The following is a 21,201-nucleotide window of genomic DNA, read 5'->3' as shown; positions in this document are numbered from 1 at the left end:
GTTTGCCAAACAGCATCCAGGGGAAGGCTGCACTATCTGAATGAACATCTGCCATTAAGTCTCTCTCACCAGAAGCACAGTCATCCCCTACTAGCTGAACACACTGCACCAGGGAAATGTTCAAATCCCCACGTAAGCTGACATCAGCTTCCCTACCTTCCCAGACTGCTGTCACCTTTCTGCAATTCATGTATGGAAGAATTTGCAAAGCCAGTGACTTTACCTATAAACATGCTAATCTACACCTTTTAGCAGGCCAGCTAAAATCCCCCCACTGAATCATTTACACCAGCTGCTCTCAGCAACAGGATCTAAGGGAGAAGCTATGGGAGAGTCCTTGTCCAAACAGAGCCAAAGTACATACTACACCTCTCCCCTCAGTCCAGCACAGACCCGTTGTGGACCTTTAGCACCCAGCCGTTGTGTACAGAGCCATGCCTGTGACACTTCCTGCAGCACAGCAGCAGCCACAAGTCTCAGTGAAGCACTTTTAGTTCAGGGTATGTGAAGCTACATTGCCATGAGATCATGCCCTTCTCCTAGCTGGAGGCAGCAGGTGTGTAAAGCAACCACTACACAGAAGCACTGTTGCCACTCAACTCCCAAAAACTATTAGGAGATCCAGAAATTGGCTGTTAAAGGTGTGTAAAGAGAATTTCAGTCACCAGCCAAGTTCTACCCAGTACTCTTATTTTATTAAAAATAGGCTCTAAACAGTACAGAAATGTACACTGCGCTGCAGCATCAAAGACACCCCTTCCCCACTTCACAGGCTGCCAATAATATATTTCCAAACCTTTCCAGGTAACAGGGGAGAGCCAAGACTTGAATCCCACCCCCTCCTTACACAGAAGGCCATCCTCCCATACTTGACAATTGCTCTTCAAAGAGAGCATTCCTTGTTTTTAATAATCCTGGTAGGATAACAACAGCTGTTGTGATGAATGCAGCCCTTGCAGACAAAAACATCCAATTACATTAAACATGCGGCAAGTTCCAGAATCCATTGCAGTTAAACGCCTCATACCAAGGGAAAGAAAAATTTAACACCCTTCGTCCTTAAGCTGGCAGGACACATTTATCACTCCTGCTAGGTCTGAGAATAGACCAGAGCTGTTGCAGGGTGATGTGAATGCTGTAGCTTGGACAAGGGATCACGATCACAGGCAGCAGCATGGAGAGGGACATCATTAGCAGAAGACAGCTTTCTGCTAGTACACTGAAATCACAGCAGGTCCCAGGACAACTTCTGACAAATCTCAACCTGTCAAGAAAACAGCCAACATTTTGTCAGTCCACTCTGCCACAAACAGCAAATACATAGCTTTCAAATCCCCCCAAAAGAAACAAGACAGCTAGGGCTGCTCTGCAAACATCAAAAACTTCTTCACTGCTAGGCACTGCAGACAGGGTGTGCTCTTCAAACTGCATTGTTTGCAGTTTTGGAGCTTTTGGAGTAGTCCTTGATAAAAGCCTGGGGGAGCTGACTGAGAAGAGAATACTGGAATAAGGTAACATCTTTGGTCAGCTCTACCAGCTTCACCGTCTGACACAGACCATACTCCTTCTGAATTCAGGAGTACCATACAGAAGGGTTACATTTACACTCTTCACAGATACAGGCTACCAAGGAGACCTCATCCTCCTTGGAGAGATGATAGCTGCACAACAGGCACCTGAACAGTAACACAAGGCTGTAACCGAGTGAAGCCAGCAACAACAGCAGTTTATCCAATGGAAGAGCTCTGTTAAGCACATTTTCTACAGCATTATTGAAATCCTAATTGGACAGCCAGATTTTCAGACTGCACATTGTTCACCTTTTAAAAAAAAAAAAAGTAACAGCAAAAGCAATTCCTCTCTTTCAAGTAGACACACTGCTGGAAGCTAACTTTGATCCACATTTGTCCAAGGCATTGAGAGAACCTCCCATTGGGGGGTGGGCAGGAAAAAAAGAAAAACCAAAAAAAACCCCCAAAAAAACCAAAGCTCCCCGACTTCAAGCACCACATTTTAACACTGCTTACGTGGGGCAAAACAAAAAAGCTATGCTAATGCCCTCAAAGTTAAATTGAAACCTGTCAAGAGCTCTCTACCATTTACTCAAGATCTTCTGAAAGCAGGAATTATTTCACTTTTCATCCTCAAGTCTTTTACACATCAGATAGTGTTATACAATCACTGTCACTGTGGTATGGGCAGACAGCACCCTCCAGTGCTGCCCACCCCTCAAAGCAGGGAAACTACATGTATGCTACACACAGTTACAAGAGTGTGTAGCCTCAACATACAGCCACATGAGGAACAGAAGCATCTTGCATCTGTGTAATCAGTCAGTTTGGCTAAAACTGAACTCTGCATAAGCATTGCCAATGCAATTGGGGGAAAAAAAAGTCTAAAGCTCTTCAGCTGAACATTAAAAAGGTAATCAATGACTTTGACAAATCTCACATACAGAACCACGAACAAAGTATTAATCCTTTCAGGAAAGATGGTAAAAGGAAACTTAACCTCCAGGGACACTTAACTGGTCAAGCACTACAGAAGCAACTGCCCTGCAGAAAGGTGATTTTCCCTTTAAATTTAAACCAACGAACACAAGTGGACCAAAGACTTACCATTACAGCCTTGTCCAAGGAACACATATACTGGAGCAAACCAGGCACCTCAGAGTTATCTCTGCCAGCTACAGACATCACATCAGGTCTCCCAGGGGCTCAACACCTCCACTGCCTCTGCAGAATGCTGTGAGTAAAACCAAAGGGAACAACAGTCAGCACCAGGCCCTGCTGGGGTGTGGGACACAGAAGCACTCCCCTGCTGGTGCATCAGATGTGACCTGGCTTGAACAGTTAAGAAATCAACACTGTCGCTCTGATGGGGAAAAAAGTTCAGTCATCACTTACACCAGCGAGGCCCAGGGCTTTGGTGGCTGCACACTCACAGCAGCTGCACCACATTCCCACCCTGCCTGGCAGATCCACAGGGACTGAGTGAACTAATGGCAGAAGAAGTAGAAAAGCCATGCACACTTGGTATATGGCCACCACTGCACATCTGCAACCCCCTCACACTCCCTTAAGTTGGCCAGCAAGGGGCGAGGCAGAAAAAACACCACCTCTCTTCCAAAGGGACTCTGCAGTCAGGCTGGCTCCTGTCCCTTGCTGGGGAAGCTGCTCTGAGCCACACCTACCTGCATGTCCCCATGCAGGGTGTCCTTAACATAAGCTCTGAACAGAATGAATGCATCAGGGAAACAAACGGGACAGAGCTTGTAAACCACCATCCTGCTCCCACTCAGCCTGCACTGATGCAGCTTGCAGATTCCTTGCCCTGCTGGTTCCTGTTCACTAGCCACACCTGCTACCTTGGACATGCTGGAACAGCAGCAACAGGAGGCACAAAGGACCTTGTTGCAATGCTTCTGCACGAGAAAAAAACTGTACTTTCACCTCTACATCACCTTTGACTAATGCTCAAATTTTACACATCAGTCTCCAGGAACAAATTAGAAGCAACTTCTTACAGAAAGGTACTTGCCCACCATCTTTTTTTTTAATTTAATTAAAACACGTGATCAACAGCTACTTTTAAGGACTTACCATTTTTACTTGCTGAAGGCTCAAAAGCATGGTGGAGCAAACCAGGCAAATGCCCTCATCACATACTTATTTCCATCAGCTACAGCCTTCACATCAGGTCTCCCAGGGGCTCAACACCTCCACTGCCTCTGCAGAATGCTGTGAGTAAAACCAAAGGGAACAACAGTCAGCACCAGGCCCTGCTGGGGTGTGGGACATAGCAGCACTCCCCTGCTGGTGCATCAGATGTGACCTGGCTTGAACAGTAAGAAATCAACACTGTCGCTCTGATGGGGAAAAAAGTTCAGTCATCACTTACACCAGCGAGGCCCAGGGCTTTGGTGGCTGCACACTCACAGCAGCTGCACCACATTCCCACCCTGCCTGGCAGATCCACAGGGACTGAGTGAACTAATGGCAGAAGAAGTAGAAAAGCCATGCACACTTGGTATATGGCCACCACTGCACATCTGCAACCCCCTCACACTCCCTTAAGTTGGCCAGCAAGGGGTGAGGCAGAAAAAACACCACCTCTCTTCCAAAGGGACTCTGCAGTCAGGCTGGCTCCTGTCCCTTGCTGGGGAAGCTGCTCTGAGCCACACCTACCTGCATGTCCCCATGCAGGGTGTCCTTAACATAAGCTCTGAACAGAATGAATGCATCAGGGAAACAAACAGGACAGAGCTTGTAAACCACCATCCTGCACCGATAAGGAAAACTTCTGTACTTCACCTCTACATTACCTTAGGATAATGCTCAAATTTTACACATCAGTAAAGTATCCAGGAACAACTTCTTACAGAAAGGTGCTTGCTCACCATCTTTAATTTAAACCAGTGATCAACAGCTACATTAAGGACTTACCATTTTTACTTGCTGAAGGTTCAGGCATGGTGGAGCAAACCAGGCAAATGCCCTCATCACATACTTATTTCCATCAGCTACAGCCATCACATCAGGCCTCCCAGGGGCTCAACACCCCCACTGCCTCTGCAGAATGCTGTGAGTAAAACCAAAGGGAACAACAGTTAGCACCAGGCCCTGCTGGGGTGTGGGACACAGCAGCACTCCCCTGCTGGTGCATCAGATGTGACCTGGCTTGAACAGTTAAGAAATCAACACTGTCGCTCTGATGGGGAAAAAAGTTCAGTCATCACTTACACCAGCGAGGCCCAGGGCTTTGGTGGCTGCACACTCAGCAGCTGCACCACATTCCCACCCTGCCTGGCAGATCCACAGGGACTGAGTGAACTAATGGCAGAAGAAGTAGAAAAGCCATGCACACTTGGTGTATATGGCCACCACTGCACATCTGCAATCCCCTCACACTCCCTTAAGTTGGCCAGCAAGGGGCGAGGCAGAAAAAACACCACCTCTCTTCCAAAGGGACTCTGCAGTCAGGCTGGCTCCTGTCCCTGGCTGGGGAAGCTGCTCTGAGCCACACCTACCTGCATGTCCCCATGCAGGGTGTCCTTAACATAAGCTCTGAACAGAATGAATGCATCAGGGAAACAAACGGGACAGAGCTTGTAAACCACAATCCTGCTCCCACTCAGCCTGCACTGATGCAGCTTGCAGATTCCTTGCCCTGCTGGTTCCTGTTCACTAGCCACACCTGCTACCTTGGACATGCTGGAACAGCAGCAACAGGAGGCACAAAGGACCTTGTTGCAATGCTTCTGCACGAGAAAAAAACTGTACTTTCACCTCTACATCACCTTTGACTAATGCTCAAATTTTACACATCAGTCTCCAGGAACAAATTAGAAGCAACTTCTTACAGAAAGGTACTTGCCCACCATCTTTTTTTTTTAATTTAATTAAAACACGTGATCAACAGCTACTTTTAAGGACTTACCATTTTTACTTGCTGAAGGCTCAAGCATGGTGGAGCAAACCAGGCAAATGCCCTCATCACATACTTATTTCCATCAGCTACAGCTATCACATCAGGTCTCCCAGGGGCTCAACACCCCCACTGCCTCTGCAGAATGCTGTGAGTAAAACCAAAGGGAACAACAGTCAGCACCAGGCCCTGCTGGGGTGTGGGACACAGCAGCACCCCCCTGCTGGTGCATCAGATGTGACCTGGCTTGAACAGTAAGAAATCAACACTGTCGCTCTGATGGGGAAAAAAGTTCAGTCATCACTTACACCAGCGAGGCCCAGGGCTTTGGTGGCTGCACACTCACAGCAGCTGTGCCATTCCCACCTCCCCCATTAGACCCATGGGCAGCAATTCATGCAAATCCTTCCCTTGAAAGAGCTGGATGGTTGGCATGCTCAGTGGGCTCATGGGACAGGGGAAACTGCAGAAGTCCAGAGAAACACCACTGACATACGGGTAGAGCACAAGTAGCTCCACAGTAGAGCACAAGGCAGCAAGACAGATAGAAATTAAAGGGCGGCAGGCAGAAATAACAGGTTATGCACCCTTACAGGCTTAGGCTTTATGGCCATGTGAGACTTCCACCTTGCCAACACAAAAGCAGGTCACATATGGGGCAGTAAATGCTGCGGTCAGATCTCAGGTAGAGGGAACAGCTCGGCTGAACATGGCATCGCCCATGCGGTGACCACCAACGCACACCTACCAGCAAGGGGCAGGGCTGGAAAGTACAGAACCAGCGTCCCCTCCAAGGGTGGCCAGGCCAGGCCAGCCCTGCCCTACGCAGGGCCGCAGCAAAACGCCGTGTGCCTCCAGCGAGGCCTGGTCCCAGCCCTGCGGCCACGGGGCACCCGCCAGGGGCTGAGGCCATCAACCCATACCGTGCCCAGGCCGCAGGCTTCTCGCCCAGCTGGATGTGCCACCTGGCACAGGGAGCGAGAGGAGGCACAAAGGGCCCGGCCGCATGGCTCCGGCGGGAGGCAGCGCTCTGCGGCCCTCCCCGCGCTGCTGCCAAGCCTCACAGGACAGCGACCCGGCAAGGCCTTGCAGGAGCAACGCTGTAACTCTTTAAAAAAAAAAACCCATACATAGTCGTATATATATGCACTTTCAAACAGTGAGAAGCGGTTTCTTTAAGGGCCTAGCATGGCTCACCTGCCAGAGGCCGGGGCCCCGCCCGCACGGCACGCAGGACCCCGCTGCGCCTCAGGCGCGACCTGGCCTGAGCAGCGAGCGATCCCCACCGCCGCCCGGCCGGGGAGGGAGCTGCCCCCAGCCCCGCCAGCGCGGCCGCCCACCGGGAAACACCACCGGGCCCGTGTGGGACCGGGCCGGAGGCCCCGCGGCCGAGCGGAGAGGTGGCCGTGCCGCCAGCCCACGCGGCCGCTCCTTCAGCGGGACCGACAGGGAAGCGCCGCCGGCGGCCGCCTAAAGCCAGCTCAGGCGGGCAGGCCCGGCGGGAGAGGACACCCGCACCCCCCAGCCCCGCCACCCGCCCCAGCTCACACCCACCTCAGCCTCACCGGAGCAAGAGGGCGACGAGCCCCGAGCGAGGCAATTTATAGGGCCCCCGGGCCCGCCCCGGCCCCGCCCGCGCTGAGGCGGGAGGCCGGGCTCCGGCGCCATGTTGGGCGGGACCGCGGGGGCGGCCCGTGCCCCCGCTCCGCTGTGCACTCGCCGCCGGGGGTCTCTCCCGGGGGCGGCGGGGGGCAGCGTCGTTAGCTCGGTGCTCCGGCGGGCGGGGGGCCGGTGGCGGGGCGGCGCGGTGCGCCTGGCAGCGTGGGCGGCCGGGGCCGCCATTTCGCGGCGAAGGGCTGGGCGGACCGCGGCCGCGCCGCCGCGTGCTGGCCGCCTTCCCCTCATGGCGGTGCGCGCTCGGAGCCCGCAGCCCGCCCCAGCGCCGCGGCGGGGCCCGGGCTGCCTCTGAGGCGGCGGGGCGGCCGGTTCGCCCGGCGGCTGCGGGGCTGGGCCCCGGCCCCAGCCCCGGCCATGGCCCCGCGGGGCGGCCTTGGCTCCCGCCGCGCTGCCTGGAGCTGCGGGGCTCGGAGCTGGGCGAGTGCTGCGTGGTCCCGGCCTTGGGGCGTCGGTGCAGCCAACGGGCTTTGCCGGCATGGGCCGGTGTGCTTTTGGAAATTAAAAAAAAAAAAAAAAAAAAGGGTTTGAAGATGTTTAGTGGTTTGTCCACAGGCATGCGCAACATAAAGCCTGTGATCAAACCTTAATCCGGAGCAGGAGCCCCCAGACAGTTTAATTCCAGGACTGCCTCCTTACACGGCTCCTTTCCCTCCAGTTTAATTCCGGGACTGCCGCCTTGCACCGCTCCTTTCCCTCCAGTTTAATTCTGGGACTGCCGCCTTACACCGCTCCTTTCCCTCCAGTGTAATTCCGGGACTGCCTCCCTACACCGCTCCTTTCCCCCAGCTCAGGCTCCTGCTGATGCGCACCTGGGTTCCAGCTCGGGCCTGTCGCTGGGGCAATGCCTATGGCGGGGGGACCAGCCCAGCAGCTGTCATCTTGTTTTTAGGTGGCCACAGACAGGCATGTGATGTTGCATTAAAGAGCTTGCCTCGGAGTAACCTGAGGAATGAGGCAGCAAAGGTTGTGTCTGCAATGAGAACGGCCTGGCATCTCGCTTGAGCATTGCTGCGTGCAGTGATTTTAAGCTAGAAGTTCACTTTGAACATGGGGTATGAATCCAGTCACCCGCATCCAGTGGACTCCTGCCGCATGACGTTCTTGAATACCCGCTGACGGTCTCACTGACCTACACTCACACAGATTGTGTGCATCTGTTCATGTTCTGAAAGATCAGCCAGACACAGCGTTTCATCCCTCACCAGTGGTCACTGTATAGCAGGGATGCCGCCGTATGATTCGGAAATGTTCTGCAGCCGTGACCCTCTTGCACAGCACCTCCTGGGGAAGGGAGGAACTATTGTCGCTAGAGTAAGACCAGCTAAAGAGATTGGGTTGAAATGGAGTCAAAGTTTAAGAGGCAGGGGGACAGGCAGAGGAAGGCACAAAGCCATATGCTAGTTTTACATCAGCAGGGTGGTCTTTTGGACTAAACACAGGAGCTGAACAAACCTGAGTTAGTTCTGCAATAAGCAGCTGTGGTCTAGTCTAGTTCAGAATCATGTAATTGCTCCATGCATTGGGGTTTTCCATTTGCAAAACGCACACTGGTTATGTCAAGGCACCAGCCATAGCTGTTCAGTTGCTCACTCTCAGTTGTATGAAGTGTTAGCATTGGGTGACTTGTCACATCAGTGCTTCAGCAAACCAGCTGTTACTTCGGTATCAAGGTTTTACTAACTAAACAGGGATTCAGTGACAAGGGGACCAGATCAAGCTGCTTGACAGGCGAATATAACCTGTGGGACCAATGGAAGGGGTGGTTCAAGGGTGGTGCTTGAAATGTGATGAGAACAAGAAAAGGCACGTGGTCAATTTGTCAGCTAGTTTGCAAACACACGGCCAAGGCTCTGCAACTTTGCCTAGAGAAGCCATGTGAGATATTTTAGACACTCCAAAACAAGCCTGTCTTAGTCACCTCCTTGTCTAGTAGTATCTACAGACATACATACTGCAAGTACATATATAGGCCTTACAGTATGTTTGGCATAACACTGCATAATTCAGCTACCATTAAAATGCTTTTTCCAAATTAAATGTGTTTGTAGGCAACTAATTCTTGAAAGCAGCTTATCAAACAGGACTTGTGGAATAAATCTCAATCCCATTAATCCAAGTTCCAGAACACCAAAAGATGAAAAGACAATCAAAGGAAGGACATTTTAAGAGGATTACAGGGAAAACTAATCTTGTTACACTGCAAACCCATGTCACATGTGCAACGCAGAAGAAACCTTAAATGTGATTTGTGTTGCCTACCTTGCCAAGGAAAGAAAAATGGGAAGGTCTGGGACGTTGAACAGCTGCAGCAGAACTTAATGTCAAATTTGTTTGATTTCACTGGGCTTTATTCTCCTTGGCAGAAACGTGTTGAAAATCTCTTCAGCTAGATGAGTTCTTCAGCTCAGTCAGGGCTCATTGTAGCAAGACTCGAACTCAGGAAGTTCCTCAAGAGGCAGCAAAAGTCAGAACATCCTCAGGTTCCACTTCTCCTTGTTATTTACTTATGGAGGAACCTCTTCTGTGGGGCATTGCTGGCCAGAGCAGCCAGCCTGTGAAAGCTTTGCCTCACAGCTGATCAGCAAGACTTTTGGCTGCAGGACAATTGCACCCTTTTCTTGCACAGGGTGGATATTCACTGCAGCTGCAGGCAAGAACCATGTGCTGGGGCTGGACCTCTCCAGTGTTGTGTCCCTGTGTTTGCTCTTGTAGGAGTCATGCAGGAGCAGTTCCTCCGTCTAACCTTGCAAGAACGGCCAAAGTGAAGGTAAAAGGTTAAAAGGCACTTGGTCGCATGTGCTTTTTTAAAAGCACCACGATTTCTAAAGAATGCTTTCGTATTGTATGCCAGGCTTCACAGGGACATGTTTTCAGCCTCTTCCAAATGCCAACACGGAGTGCTAGCACAGAATCAGTCTTTTTCTCTAGGAAGGGAAAACCTGATGAAAGAAGAAATGCTTCTGAATTGCTAAACAAGACCTTGTTAATCTCATGGGATGATTAAATATTTCACATGCCAGCATCCAACTGCTACATTGTTACGTTTGGGGTTCTTTTTAAATCAGAACTGAATATGAAGAAATTCAAACTTCAACTGGGATGCAGCCTCTGACTTCCCCACATAATAACCTCAACTAAAAACCCAGCACCAGATGCCTCCAATATTCAGGCAAATTCTAATACAGATTGTAGTTTTCCAGCATAAAATTTTGTAATAGATTTTTTTTTTAAAAAAAAGTATGCATCAAGAAAGCCCTGAAGAGATCTCTCTGAACTGTTGGGTCAGCAATTTCATTGTAGAGCACTGCAAGAATAAAATAAAATGGCGCACTGACAAGGTATTGAAAAAAAGTCTTAACGAGCATCTGCCAAATAATACACACTGGTCATTTGGAATATGAAAAATTCCAAACACAAAATTCACAGAATGGATTAAAGGGCAGTAAGAAAGAAACTGCTGTAGTTTAGTTGTGGAGCCAGAATTTTTCTAGCCTGGAGCTAAAACTAGACAGAAATTAAGACTGTGAATGACCCAGCTGAGTTTCAGCAAGAGACCCAACAGGGAGATGTATTCAGATTCACTAGTTTAATGGGCCTATTTGCACATAAATGAGCGCCTCTTTTATGGTTTCCTACAGACTGTCAAGGGTTTCCTTCCAGAAATGATAGAAACAGATCATGGCTACAGTGTGACTGTAGCAGGAACTTCAGGGCTGTTTGCAGCAGCAGAGAGGTCGGATCACCAGGATCACCAAAGCACTCCTACAGAGAGATCCCAACATTCATTTTCTGATGAATGCAAACTTTCCACAGGGATGCTGTGGTTTTTTAGGGTATGGGCATTGCAGCGAGTCGTGGGGTGAGCCAGAGAACTCCACCTTGCAGGACTAAGTCCTCTGCTGATTATATGCATCTGTCCAGGTTTACCCTTAAAATTGATCAAAACGTTTCAACAGTATTTCCAAGCTCAGATAAACCACTTAAAACACGGAAACAATAAATGCCTGTTAGACGAGCAACTGCCTTGTTAACAGCTTTGTACTGAGGATACAGCAATTTCAGATGCTGCATGACACGAGTAAAATTTTGCAAATTTATGGGCTAGACTCTACAGAAAACGTTTTTGGAGGGAGAAGGGAGCTTTGATGGCTTACAGATTTCTCTTTGATTATTAGCAAATGTTTTTTACATAGGCGTTGATGAAAGACACTGTTCTGACAGAAAGAGATGGAGCAAAAAGACAGAGGAAATTGAAGACCAATATAGTGTTAACTTAAAAGTCACTTTAGAATTTACATCCTTCTTTATCTTGCAAAAATATCCAAGTGTTTTTAGTCCATTTACATGAGACAAGCTTTTCAGCTGCAGTGTTGAAAGAACACATGCAAGAGGTCCAATACCTTACAAGACTTTTCCTTTTCAGTTTAACTCATATGGAAATGCTTTGGTTCAACAGATAAACAGTTTAGTTAATCTGCAGTGTATTATTAGCTACAGTCAGGAGGCACCACAAGCCTTGCTAGTGGCTTCTTGGGATCAGGAGGTGTTATGGTAGGCAGACAGGACCAAGAGAAAATGCATCTTGTAGGAGCTGACCTGTTTTCAGAGCAGTGCCTGGAGTGATCTTTCAACAGCACCATTTTTTGCACTGGGGTGATCTTTCAACAGCACTCCAGGGCAGTCAGGTGAAGAGCACAGGACCCCACACAACCCTGAACGTGAGTACAGCATGTGCTCTGACTTCCACCCGAGTTTGGAAGAACACCTCATGGAACGTTTCATTGACACGTGTTTCCCCCTAAGGAAAGGAAAGATACTTCATATACCTCACAGATGTAGGAATCTGTCCATCATGAGCCAGATAATCTTCAAGCCTGCTTTAAGAGATGTTAACTGTTCTAGGAGTAGGATCCTGCTCATGGACAGAAGGGGAGGAAGACAGTAGGCATCTTTATGAAGTAGGAAGGGAGGGGTGAGTATGCCACATAACTACAGGCCAAACCAGCTTCCCAAAAGAAAGTGCCAACAAAAAATACTGATAGACAAGAAAATGGGAAGGAATGGCAGCATCCACAGGGTATCTGGAAACATCATTCCCTCCCTGGGTAGCCCAGAAGACCATGGGCTCAAGTGCTTGGGGATGCAATATGTGCAAGCTTGTGCACATTGGTGGTTTGAACACTTGCCACGTGCTTGTTGAAGTGGGACTAGCTCTGTTTAATGTCCAGTGTAAACAAAAATGCACCACATTCAGCATGTGGCAAAAAGCCATTAAAATCAGTGAAGTTATATCCAGCTGCCTGACGAATGATGAGAGGTCTGCATTTGACCCTGTTTAAGTATCACTTTAATCTAGGTACATCTTCCCTATCTGCGTACAATTATGGAACAGCGGAATGGGGAGGTGTTAGTGAAAAACTACTCTTAAAAATCATTTTTTCTTTTAAATAGAAATCAGCGTTGGGTTTCTACATCAGCCCTTTACCACACGGAAAAACAAGGAGTTAAAACACTCACTGAAAACACCAGTTATCTTTGAGGTTACACAGTACAAGAGAAAGCACAACAGTTATTGCTAAGATTGCTTAAAGAGAGAATTATTTAAATGTTTAGCCTTTGTGAGTTTGAAGTAGCCCATTTTCTTCAAGTTTTTATCCACTTTAGTAATTAAAATAACTTGGTGGCTTAACATTTTAATACATAATCTTCTCTGTATCTACTTAACAAGCTTTAACGGGAATTTACAAACTTTTTATGCAAATGTAGTGGCAGTTTGTAGGACAGTTATACTGAATCTTATGTACAACAAACTACCAATGGATTCATTTTCCCAGAGATGCTTTCTTTTCCCAGTTGTTTTTTCTAGGCAAGAGCTATATGGCCCATCTCTGTTAAAACCAAGCTACTGTGTGAAAACAGAATGAAAGCAATACCTAGCAATCAGACCACAATATGTATCTGTACTGTGATGTACTTGGTTGTGGCTTTAAAATGTTAAAATTGGCAATTTGGGAGATTGTACCCATGATAAAACGGAGAATAGGAAATAGGAAATTATCTGTAGAGATACCCAGTTGTCCCCAAACAGATTTTGCATTTGGACTTTGACATGAAAAATATCAGAGCCTTTGTCCCTTAACACGGGGTTGGGATTCCCTAAAAAAAAAAAAAAAAAAAAAAAAAAAAGGTATTGAAACATAAAGTACTATCTTCTGGTTGGAAATAGAGAAAAATAAGAGAATGGTAGTAGAGAATGAAAGTATTGAAAACATGCTCTGTGAAGAGTATTTTCTGCATCGTTAACATGGGACGATGTTTTAAAATCTAAAACATTCTCTATTAGCAGCTGGCTAAAAGTGTGAAATTGGAAGTGTTAGAATGAGTAAAGTTTAAAAAAACGATAATATTTTCATTTCTGATCAAATACAATTTTGTTGCATTAGGATACTGCTAGTGGTATACAAAATAATTTGAGGGTTTTTTGAGAACAAAATACACTCTTGGGTAAGTATGATTTGCCATCTGTATGCTTTTATTCAGTTCTAATCCAGAGATTAAATGAATACCCTAGAAATTTGCTCTAACAACTTGATTTTTTTTCCCCAGCCTCCTTCCATGGGATATTCAGGTTCATGCTCAGAAGTTCCTGGGTATTAAAGTATTAAATACTATTAAAGTATTAAAGTACATATCCAATCAGCAGGTAAAGGGAAGACACAGCAAGTCACAGCCACAGAGATGAAGTTGAGTATTCTCAGGTTTGTAATCACCTCTGGAGCAACAGTTCTTTGTCTCAGCTTAAACAGAGTCATCATCTAAATAAAATCACTTAAACATAGAAGCCCTTGAGGAAGACCTAACATGGAATCACACTTACTCTGTTGGTTTCTATCTGCAGACTTTCACAATAAAAGCAGCAAACTGTTATGTGGTTGCTTCACAAATGCAGACTAGTGAAGTGGTATACACATACCCTATCCCTTCCTGCAGTTAGGCACTTTTTGAACCTCCACCATTTGTCTTTATATATACTAGGACAGAATAAAACTATTTTTAACTTTGATCAGTGGGTTAGAAAAGAATTTTGGTTTGATCCTTAGGTAACACAGTAATTGCAGTGGAACTCCAAGTACTGCCACATTTAACCCTGATCTATGTTACTAATACTTGGCTGGAGAATTGAGAACCAAGAATAACTCCCCTGCTGACTCCAGACTCACCAACTGAGTCCCTTAGGATAAATCTTTTCTGAAAGAAATATCAGCTGTCTATATCCAAAACCAAACCAAACCAAAGCAACAACCACAACATTATGGGAATGTATTTTACTATTATTGAATAACAGGTATCGCAGTGAATCCAGGCTGCTTCTCATTCTGTAGGCACATTTTAGCTATCCTACAGGTCAGCATTCCCAAAAATAAATTTTGCACAAATCCTTTTCTTTAAGCTCTCCATCCTGAAACCAAGAATTAAGGATCATGAAATGTCATGTTTCTTCCTTTGGGGAGTCAAGAGTTCCTACTAACAAAATATTCTGCTTTAAGAAAAAAATACCCTGACCAATTTTCATTATTCCCTTTTAACTTTTTTGTGATGCAGTCTCACAAAAAAGCTTTGTCTCAAGGACAGCAAACTGACCCATTCAAGAAAGCAGATAATACTCCACAATCCCTGGTTGAACATGGACTCCCTTCCTGTGTGTACCCCAACTTCAGAGCGCAACTTCTTACTTAACATAGGAGACTTGAGCAGCAGTTGTACAGCTTGACAACACAGTGCTGGAAAGGTTTCATATGCAGCACATCTACAAAGCCACTCTTCAGGTTCTTAGATGAGACATTCGACTGCATCTCTTCAAAGAGCAGTGGCACAGTGCAATTCTTTTGACAAGAGCCACTACAAAGTGCAGCTGTATACTTGTACGACTAAGAAAAGGCTTGACGGAAAGCAATGCAAAGAGAAAGCGGTATGAGTGCTTTCTTTCCAATACCAGAAAATAACATTGAGGCTGGAGTCTGTCAAAGTCTAGGCGTGTGAGGGAGTACAGACAGGACGTTTTCTTTGGTGAAAGAAAATGTGTTACTTACACTGTCTGGTCTCTGCTGATCTTATTTACAAGCTGAACTGTTGGAAAATGAACATAAATATTTCCAGGATCTGTTTTCCAAACTCCAGCTACCTCTTTTAAGCCTGTGTGCTCTGCATTTGGAAGCAGGATGGGCAGGTGCTAAAAAAGGTCCAAATGAACAAGACTGAAACGCACTGATACTCAGTGACTCGTTCTGCCACATTACTTCTCCCGTCCCCCAGTGACCTACCTCCTCAGGAATTGCCCTCACAAGTTACTAAATCAGGAGTGGAAGCCCCGCAGGATCAGACCTCCTTCCTCTGCACCTTGCAGCAGTGACCCAAGGGCAACCTGACTTGCAGAACACTGGCTGGAGGATTTAAGAGGCTGGGTAGTAACGTCGTAAATACTGAAAATAAACAAGATCATTGTAGCAGGTGTTGTTAGTTGTTAGCACAATAGTTACGAGCCCGATAGATCGGATTAAATACCGTTTTCCTGACTCCCAATTGAAACTCATTAAAGGGAAGTTTTCTGTAGCTGAACTAAACATTCTGAGTGCAAAATCTGACAATTTACTAAATGTGCAGCAGGTTCTGGAACACTCAGATTAGTAGTGCCATATTATTATTAATTATTATATTATTATTAGCGCTCAAGTACTTTCTGAGAAACATAGGAAAAATGCATTAATTTACTAAAAATGTGGTAATTTAAGCAGAGTCAAAATAATGGGGAGAAAAAATGCCTGGTAAAATCCACTTGTGGAAGAACAACCCCAAGCAATAAAGATCTGAATATGAGAAAGTAATTTTGGAATGGACCCTATACTTAAATTTTCTATAATGGCATCATTACTGAAACACATGGCATGAAGCCCAAGCTAACGTAAACTAATATTCATATTTAAAGCTCCAGCTCATTCACTTGCAGTCAAAAGGTTTCCTAAGATCAAAACCAAAAGTTCAAAGAATGAATCCAAGAAGGTGAGGTGTCTTGCGGACGGCACTTTGCTAGTGCTGAGAAATGTAAGCTTTGTACCAGTACTAGTCTGCTAGACTGCTGTGGTCAGAGAATTTCACCTTCACCTCTGTTTTCTCATATTTTTATTTTTTGTAGAACATTTTAGTATCTGTTGAACAGAAGTGTCATATAAAGCCTTCAGGTGATCACATATAATATGTAGCCATTCTTTCTAGCCTTCGCTCCGTCAAGCACAGGGGAGACAACCAGAAAAGCAAGCGACGGCAGTGCTCCAGAAAAAACACTTTTATCTCGAACTCACTTTGGCTTACCTAGAATCCACACAGTGACCTGAAGGCTTCCATCATGAGGCTGTGACTACAAGGTTTTTGACAAAAGAACCTTCTCTTACATAGCACCTCTAAGATGACAGATGCATTTAAGAGTACTGAAACAGAGGTATCCATGGCAAAGTACCTTACATCAGGTAATACGGAACACAGCACTATCAACAAATGAATGCCGCAAAACAGTCAGAATAGGCTGTAGTCCCACCTAAAGAGAAGACTCCTAAGTAGCAGCGGATAAAGGCAGGGAGACCATTTACACCCACTCTCAATGTGTTTTCCAACATAAATTCGTAAGTAGTTTCTAAGTTGTAAGAATTTGCAATACAAAGCCTCAGCCTAGCAAGTTTCTTTTAATTTTTAAATGTACAGCATTTTAGTTCTACAAATGTAAAAAAAAAAAAAAACCAAAACAAAACCAAACAAAACCCAAACCCCAAAAAACCTTTACAATGTTTTTTTTTTTTTTGCTTATAATGATCAAAACCAACTTGATTCAATGAAGTCTGGTATGCAGTTAACGTGGCCCAACTGCTTTCAATAATGCAAATGAAGTGGCCGAGACATTTAGCTTTGAGACACAGCATATGCAGTAACGGCTCTCTGTGACAAGAGTTACTACACACACTGCAAACAGGTGTTTAGGAAGTGCTGCTACAGATTACTAGTTAAGTACACACTGAACGTAGTCCACATCCAAATGATACACTGTCATGTGTCAGTCTACGGTGCCAGCTTTTGTTGCCAGAGGGAAAGTTTTGTTTTGAAAGTACTACTCCCCAAAAATTACTAAGTGCAAGGCAAGGTTATGATTCAAATTACAAGCAAACAAGGAAACTTAAAAGTAGAGACTTAAACTTTGAAATCATACCAACCTGTGTGCCAGGTTTCTTGTCATAATCGTAACTTTAAGCTCCCATTAATACACTTGCACTAACACACTGTGGCACAAATACCAAAATGTACCCACGTTACTTTTGAATTTCCTTGACCTTGCCAGGCTTTCACATCCTCCACATTACTAAATAGTAGTTATTTATATGTAATTGATAACCATTGTACAGTTACTCCATAGCTTTACAATACTGCCCGTACTATATCACAAGCATTACAAATCCTATAAAAAAGCAGCCCCTGTAGTGGCATACAAGAATAAATTAACCAAAAAAAATTTAGTATTACCATTTATTGGTGACAAACACTACGTTTTACTTACATTCCATGGGGAGAAAAAATTCCAGCGTAAACAATGAACTGAAGCAGTACTTAACTTGCAAGGCTATCGTGCTTTACCTGGACCATATGCAAAAAACTTTATTGCACACAGTTCAGTGCGCAATAACACAACATCAAAAGCAACACAGTTTATATATAAACATAGGTAATTTTTTTCAGCCCTACATGGAGATGTAATTAAACAGTATAAAGCACTCAAGGAAAATCAATCTGCAGTTTTATATGCACTACATTGAGATCATATCCTGTAATGTAGTGAGCCGTGTGCCATCTATATACGCAATCCTTAAAACATAGATGACAGATCATTTAAAGTCATGTTGCATTCGAGTTCCCCTACCCCCCCAACTCAAGAAAACTAGAAGTTAACCAAAAATGATCAAACAAAGTTTAAAATTCCTAAAGTGTTTTAATTCATTCAACCGTTGGATAATTAAGCTAGGTTTGCGAAAATATTGGACTTTTTAAAATGGTGGGCACACAATTTGTTTCCAGTGAAACGGTGCTATTTCAATAAAAACAAAATAACCACATACACGGATATGATCTTCCCAAGTTAGTTCACAGATAACATGTCAGTCTCAGAAGACAAAGTTTCTAAACTGTGCTATTGTTCTAGATACAATTAAGAAACTTTTAAATGAAAAATTTATAGTGTCATTTCAATCAAAACAACATAATGAAACTAAAAATTTATCACTGTTTGAAGAAAAAGCAACGGTTATGATTTAGACACTACAGTAGGTTGTAAAGACTGTAGCACTCTAAAACAGTTAGGTTACATTAATAGGAAGCATTTGATTTTCTCTGGTGCTTTCGGTTTGGGTCCAGTCAAAAGCCTTTTTTAGGCAGTGCTGTCCAGTGTTTGTCCCAAAGTGTTTGAGTTAGCTGGTTTGAGAAGAGGATCACTTTCCATTTCTTGTTTCACACATCTACAAATGAGAAAACACCTGTTACTTAGGAGATAAAATACAATTTCCATGAGTAAGATGCTTCTAAATCTGATACAAAATATTTGAGGTGCATATATATAACAAGGTGTTTCCATATAAACGGCCTCCGTTTTCAATCAATTAGCACTTTGTTAATTCCGCCATTTCGACAGCTTATTATCTAAGTGAGAGGCTACACTTATTTTTTTTTCCTGGTCAAAGGGAGTAATTTTCAGTCCCTCCAGTTTCTGCTGAAAGCAAGCTGTGATACCTATACATCGTTTACATTTTACATACAGAAGATTTCTAGAACGAGAGGAGCAGCTGTAACACTTCAACACACTGCAAAGTCACACTATTTACAAATATACACGAACAAATCGTTTAAGCAGAGGGATCACAGTCCGAACTCCTCTGTATCACAGCTATTACAATTTATCCCCTTGTTCCTGCTCAGTATTTGCATTTGGCACATGAAAATTACAGGCTTGATCACAAAACCTACCCTCTTCTCCTCCTGAAGAAGGTAACAGCCCATTTTAACTTTTCTGGCAAAGAGAAACACCGTCACATTTTATTTGTTTATAGAACATCATAGGGTTAGAGGTTTTCATTAATGCAAGGAAAAGTCAATGGGTCACACTCACACAGACATTGGTCCATTTCCTGTTCTTGGCATCTCTGTGGTTTGTTGGTCCAACTCAGACAGCAACTTTAAGATATTCAATGCAGCCTACAGAAAAGAGAGCAGTCAGCAATTCAGCTCGAGTCCGTTTCATTCATTTAGTGAAAGCAGGACCAGGACTCATTTAAAATAAAGTAAACGTTCTAATTTTGGTAGGGTTTTTTTGTTTTTTTTGTTTTGTTTTGGTTTGGGGGTTTTTTTTGTTTTTTTTTTCTTAAGATGCATCATTATGGTGGAAAAAATGCAATGGTGTAGAATTTCATCTTGCTACATCTAAACAACAGAATGGTGCTGTGGCTGGGGGATTCGCACTGCATTTGTTTTGCAATGGGATAAAATTCAGCAGTGCTATTAATACCATGGAAAAAGACACTAAATTAGTAATGGCTTAAAACTGTACAGAGCTTAAAACAAAGGACATCAAAATACACAGAACAAAAAAAGTCCTTTGCAGAAAAAGAAAACAAGTTACATAAGAATAAAAAAGACAACACAGATAGGGCACATGTGAGTGTTTAAAAGACGACTCGATGTGGCATGGGTAATGCAAAAGTAAGTCACCTCCTCTGAGAACTGAGAATTGCCTTCAACTGTATTCAGACCAGGTTCAGGCACACCTTTTCAGAATACCGCTGATTAATTACGGCACATGCATTAGTGAAAGCTGAGCATCTGAACAGAGCAAGGTTCTCACGCTGGCCCAGTCACAATATTTAAGCTCTGAACTGGCTGTCCTTTTCCCTTCTACCTCCTGCGCCGACTCGTGCCTTACAGGAGGCTCTTTACAGCAGGATGTAGAGGTGGGTATTAAAATGTCAAAATTAAGTGACAGAGTTCAAAGACATCTGTACTGAATTACAGCCATTAGAAAATTACTGCAAAATTTTTTTAGTACACAAATCAGTAAAACCAGGTTTTTCCACATTGCAAACTATTACTGTAGCCTGCAGGCAGTACTCAGGTCACCACTGGATACCAAAAGAATGAAACTCCTTTCAAATTACAACTGCGTCCATATCGTTAGCAATATGTAATGTCTATTGTAGACAAAGTCCCTTACAGTTTACAGTCTTAAGACTCATTCTTTCACAAAGAAGTATTTCAGCTACCGTTTATAAAAGATCTTATTTACAAAGCGAACTTAACAGATTTAGCGTGTCTCCTGCTATCTAATGGTGAATTGCATTTCTTCCATGTTGGATTCTGTTCCAGCAGGAAGTCTGGTAACATGAACCCAAGTATTACAGTTCACAATGAAACATCAGCCCATTCCATTACAGAAAATAACCTGATATGCTCTTATGTTTTGAAAGTTTCCTTCTCATACATTTTCTTTCTTAGGTGCTCATGCAAATAATACCAAGATAAAGCCAACACAGTTTTTGTGGACCCAAACTGTGAGCATATATTAAATCTTTTCAAGGTTATTTACATTAGATTCTGATATTATTAATCAATTATTTCAGCAACCTGTGAAATATCAGACAAAAATTAGCCAGGGAATTGTACAGCATTGAATTCACTGCTATCCAGCAGTAACGTGAAACCCTGGGTCTATCTGCTGCATCCCCCAGTTCACTGAAGGGCAAAGAGAAAGCAGCGCAGCAATATTTGTCATACCATATCGTGGCAAGATTCTACATCCTTTCCAATTCCATGGCTGATCAGTGGTGGCTGAGAGGAACAGTTTATAAGAGATACAAACTCATTCTTGTTATTTTTTGGAAAGTCTTTATATTCAACCTGAAGAAAAGAGAAGGATTTAGTTCTTTTCAGTTAACCAAGTACAGGAAATATCACAAGTGCAACAGATTATTTACACATATATGTGAAGTGGAGCCTTACTTTTAATCATTCTGTCAG

The 21,201-nt window shown here is 44.5% G+C and overlaps 1 protein-coding gene, 1 long non-coding RNA gene and 4 other non-coding genes across 14 annotated transcripts in view; all 6 read right to left on the bottom strand.

The window, feature by feature from the left end:
- Positions 1-669: 669 nt before the first annotated feature.
- LOC130156256 (uncharacterized) lies at positions 670-6,944 on the bottom strand. Of its 2 annotated transcripts, XR_008824355.1 has the most exons (5): positions 5,440-6,944; positions 4,446-4,581; positions 3,603-3,740; positions 2,619-2,745; positions 670-1,264 (listed from the first exon to the last, which is right to left on the bottom strand). It is a non-coding gene; the product is annotated as an uncharacterized LOC130156256 (long non-coding RNA). The 2 variants fall into 2 exon arrangements; XR_008824356.1 differs by lacking the exon at positions 3,603-3,740 and having other exon boundaries at positions 5,440-6,942.
- Positions 2,820-2,912, bottom strand: LOC130156598 (small nucleolar SNORD12/SNORD106). The gene has a single exon (XR_008824488.1). It is a non-coding gene; the product is annotated as a small nucleolar SNORD12/SNORD106 (small nucleolar RNA).
- On the bottom strand, positions 3,815-3,906 carry LOC130156596 (small nucleolar SNORD12/SNORD106). The gene has a single exon (XR_008824486.1). It is a non-coding gene; the product is annotated as a small nucleolar SNORD12/SNORD106 (small nucleolar RNA).
- LOC130156597 (small nucleolar SNORD12/SNORD106) lies at positions 4,656-4,748 on the bottom strand. The gene has a single exon (XR_008824487.1). It is a non-coding gene; the product is annotated as a small nucleolar SNORD12/SNORD106 (small nucleolar RNA).
- LOC130156595 (small nucleolar SNORD12/SNORD106) lies at positions 5,650-5,741 on the bottom strand. Its single transcript, XR_008824485.1, has one exon. It is a non-coding gene; the product is annotated as a small nucleolar SNORD12/SNORD106 (small nucleolar RNA).
- A 10,712-nt stretch (positions 6,945-17,656) lies between the features above and the next one.
- Positions 17,657-21,201, bottom strand: part of STAU1 (staufen double-stranded RNA binding protein 1) — a 32,829-nt gene continuing 29,284 nt past the window's right edge. For 6 of the 8 annotated variants that reach the window (XM_056353743.1, XM_056353740.1, XM_056353744.1 and 3 more), the window contains 3 exons: positions 20,959-21,081; positions 19,301-19,386; positions 17,657-18,653 (listed from right to left, as the gene is read on the bottom strand). In XM_056353743.1, the coding sequence (XP_056209718.1) occupies positions 18,566-18,653; positions 19,301-19,386; positions 20,959-21,081 (297 nt within the window). In that variant the 3' untranslated portion in view covers positions 17,657-18,565. Of the gene's footprint in view, positions 18,654-19,158; positions 19,202-19,296; positions 19,387-20,958; positions 21,082-21,201 lie in introns of those variants that run through there. The other 2 variants (XM_056353745.1, XM_056353747.1) reach the window with 2 other exon arrangements.

The sequence above is a fragment of the Falco biarmicus genome, chromosome 10 (genome assembly GCF_023638135.1).
Source record: "Falco biarmicus isolate bFalBia1 chromosome 10, bFalBia1.pri, whole genome shotgun sequence".
NCBI lineage: Eukaryota > Metazoa > Chordata > Aves > Falconiformes > Falconidae > Falco > Falco biarmicus.
Note: the sequence above shows the minus strand (reverse complement) of the source record. Positions and strands in the feature narration are given on the sequence as shown.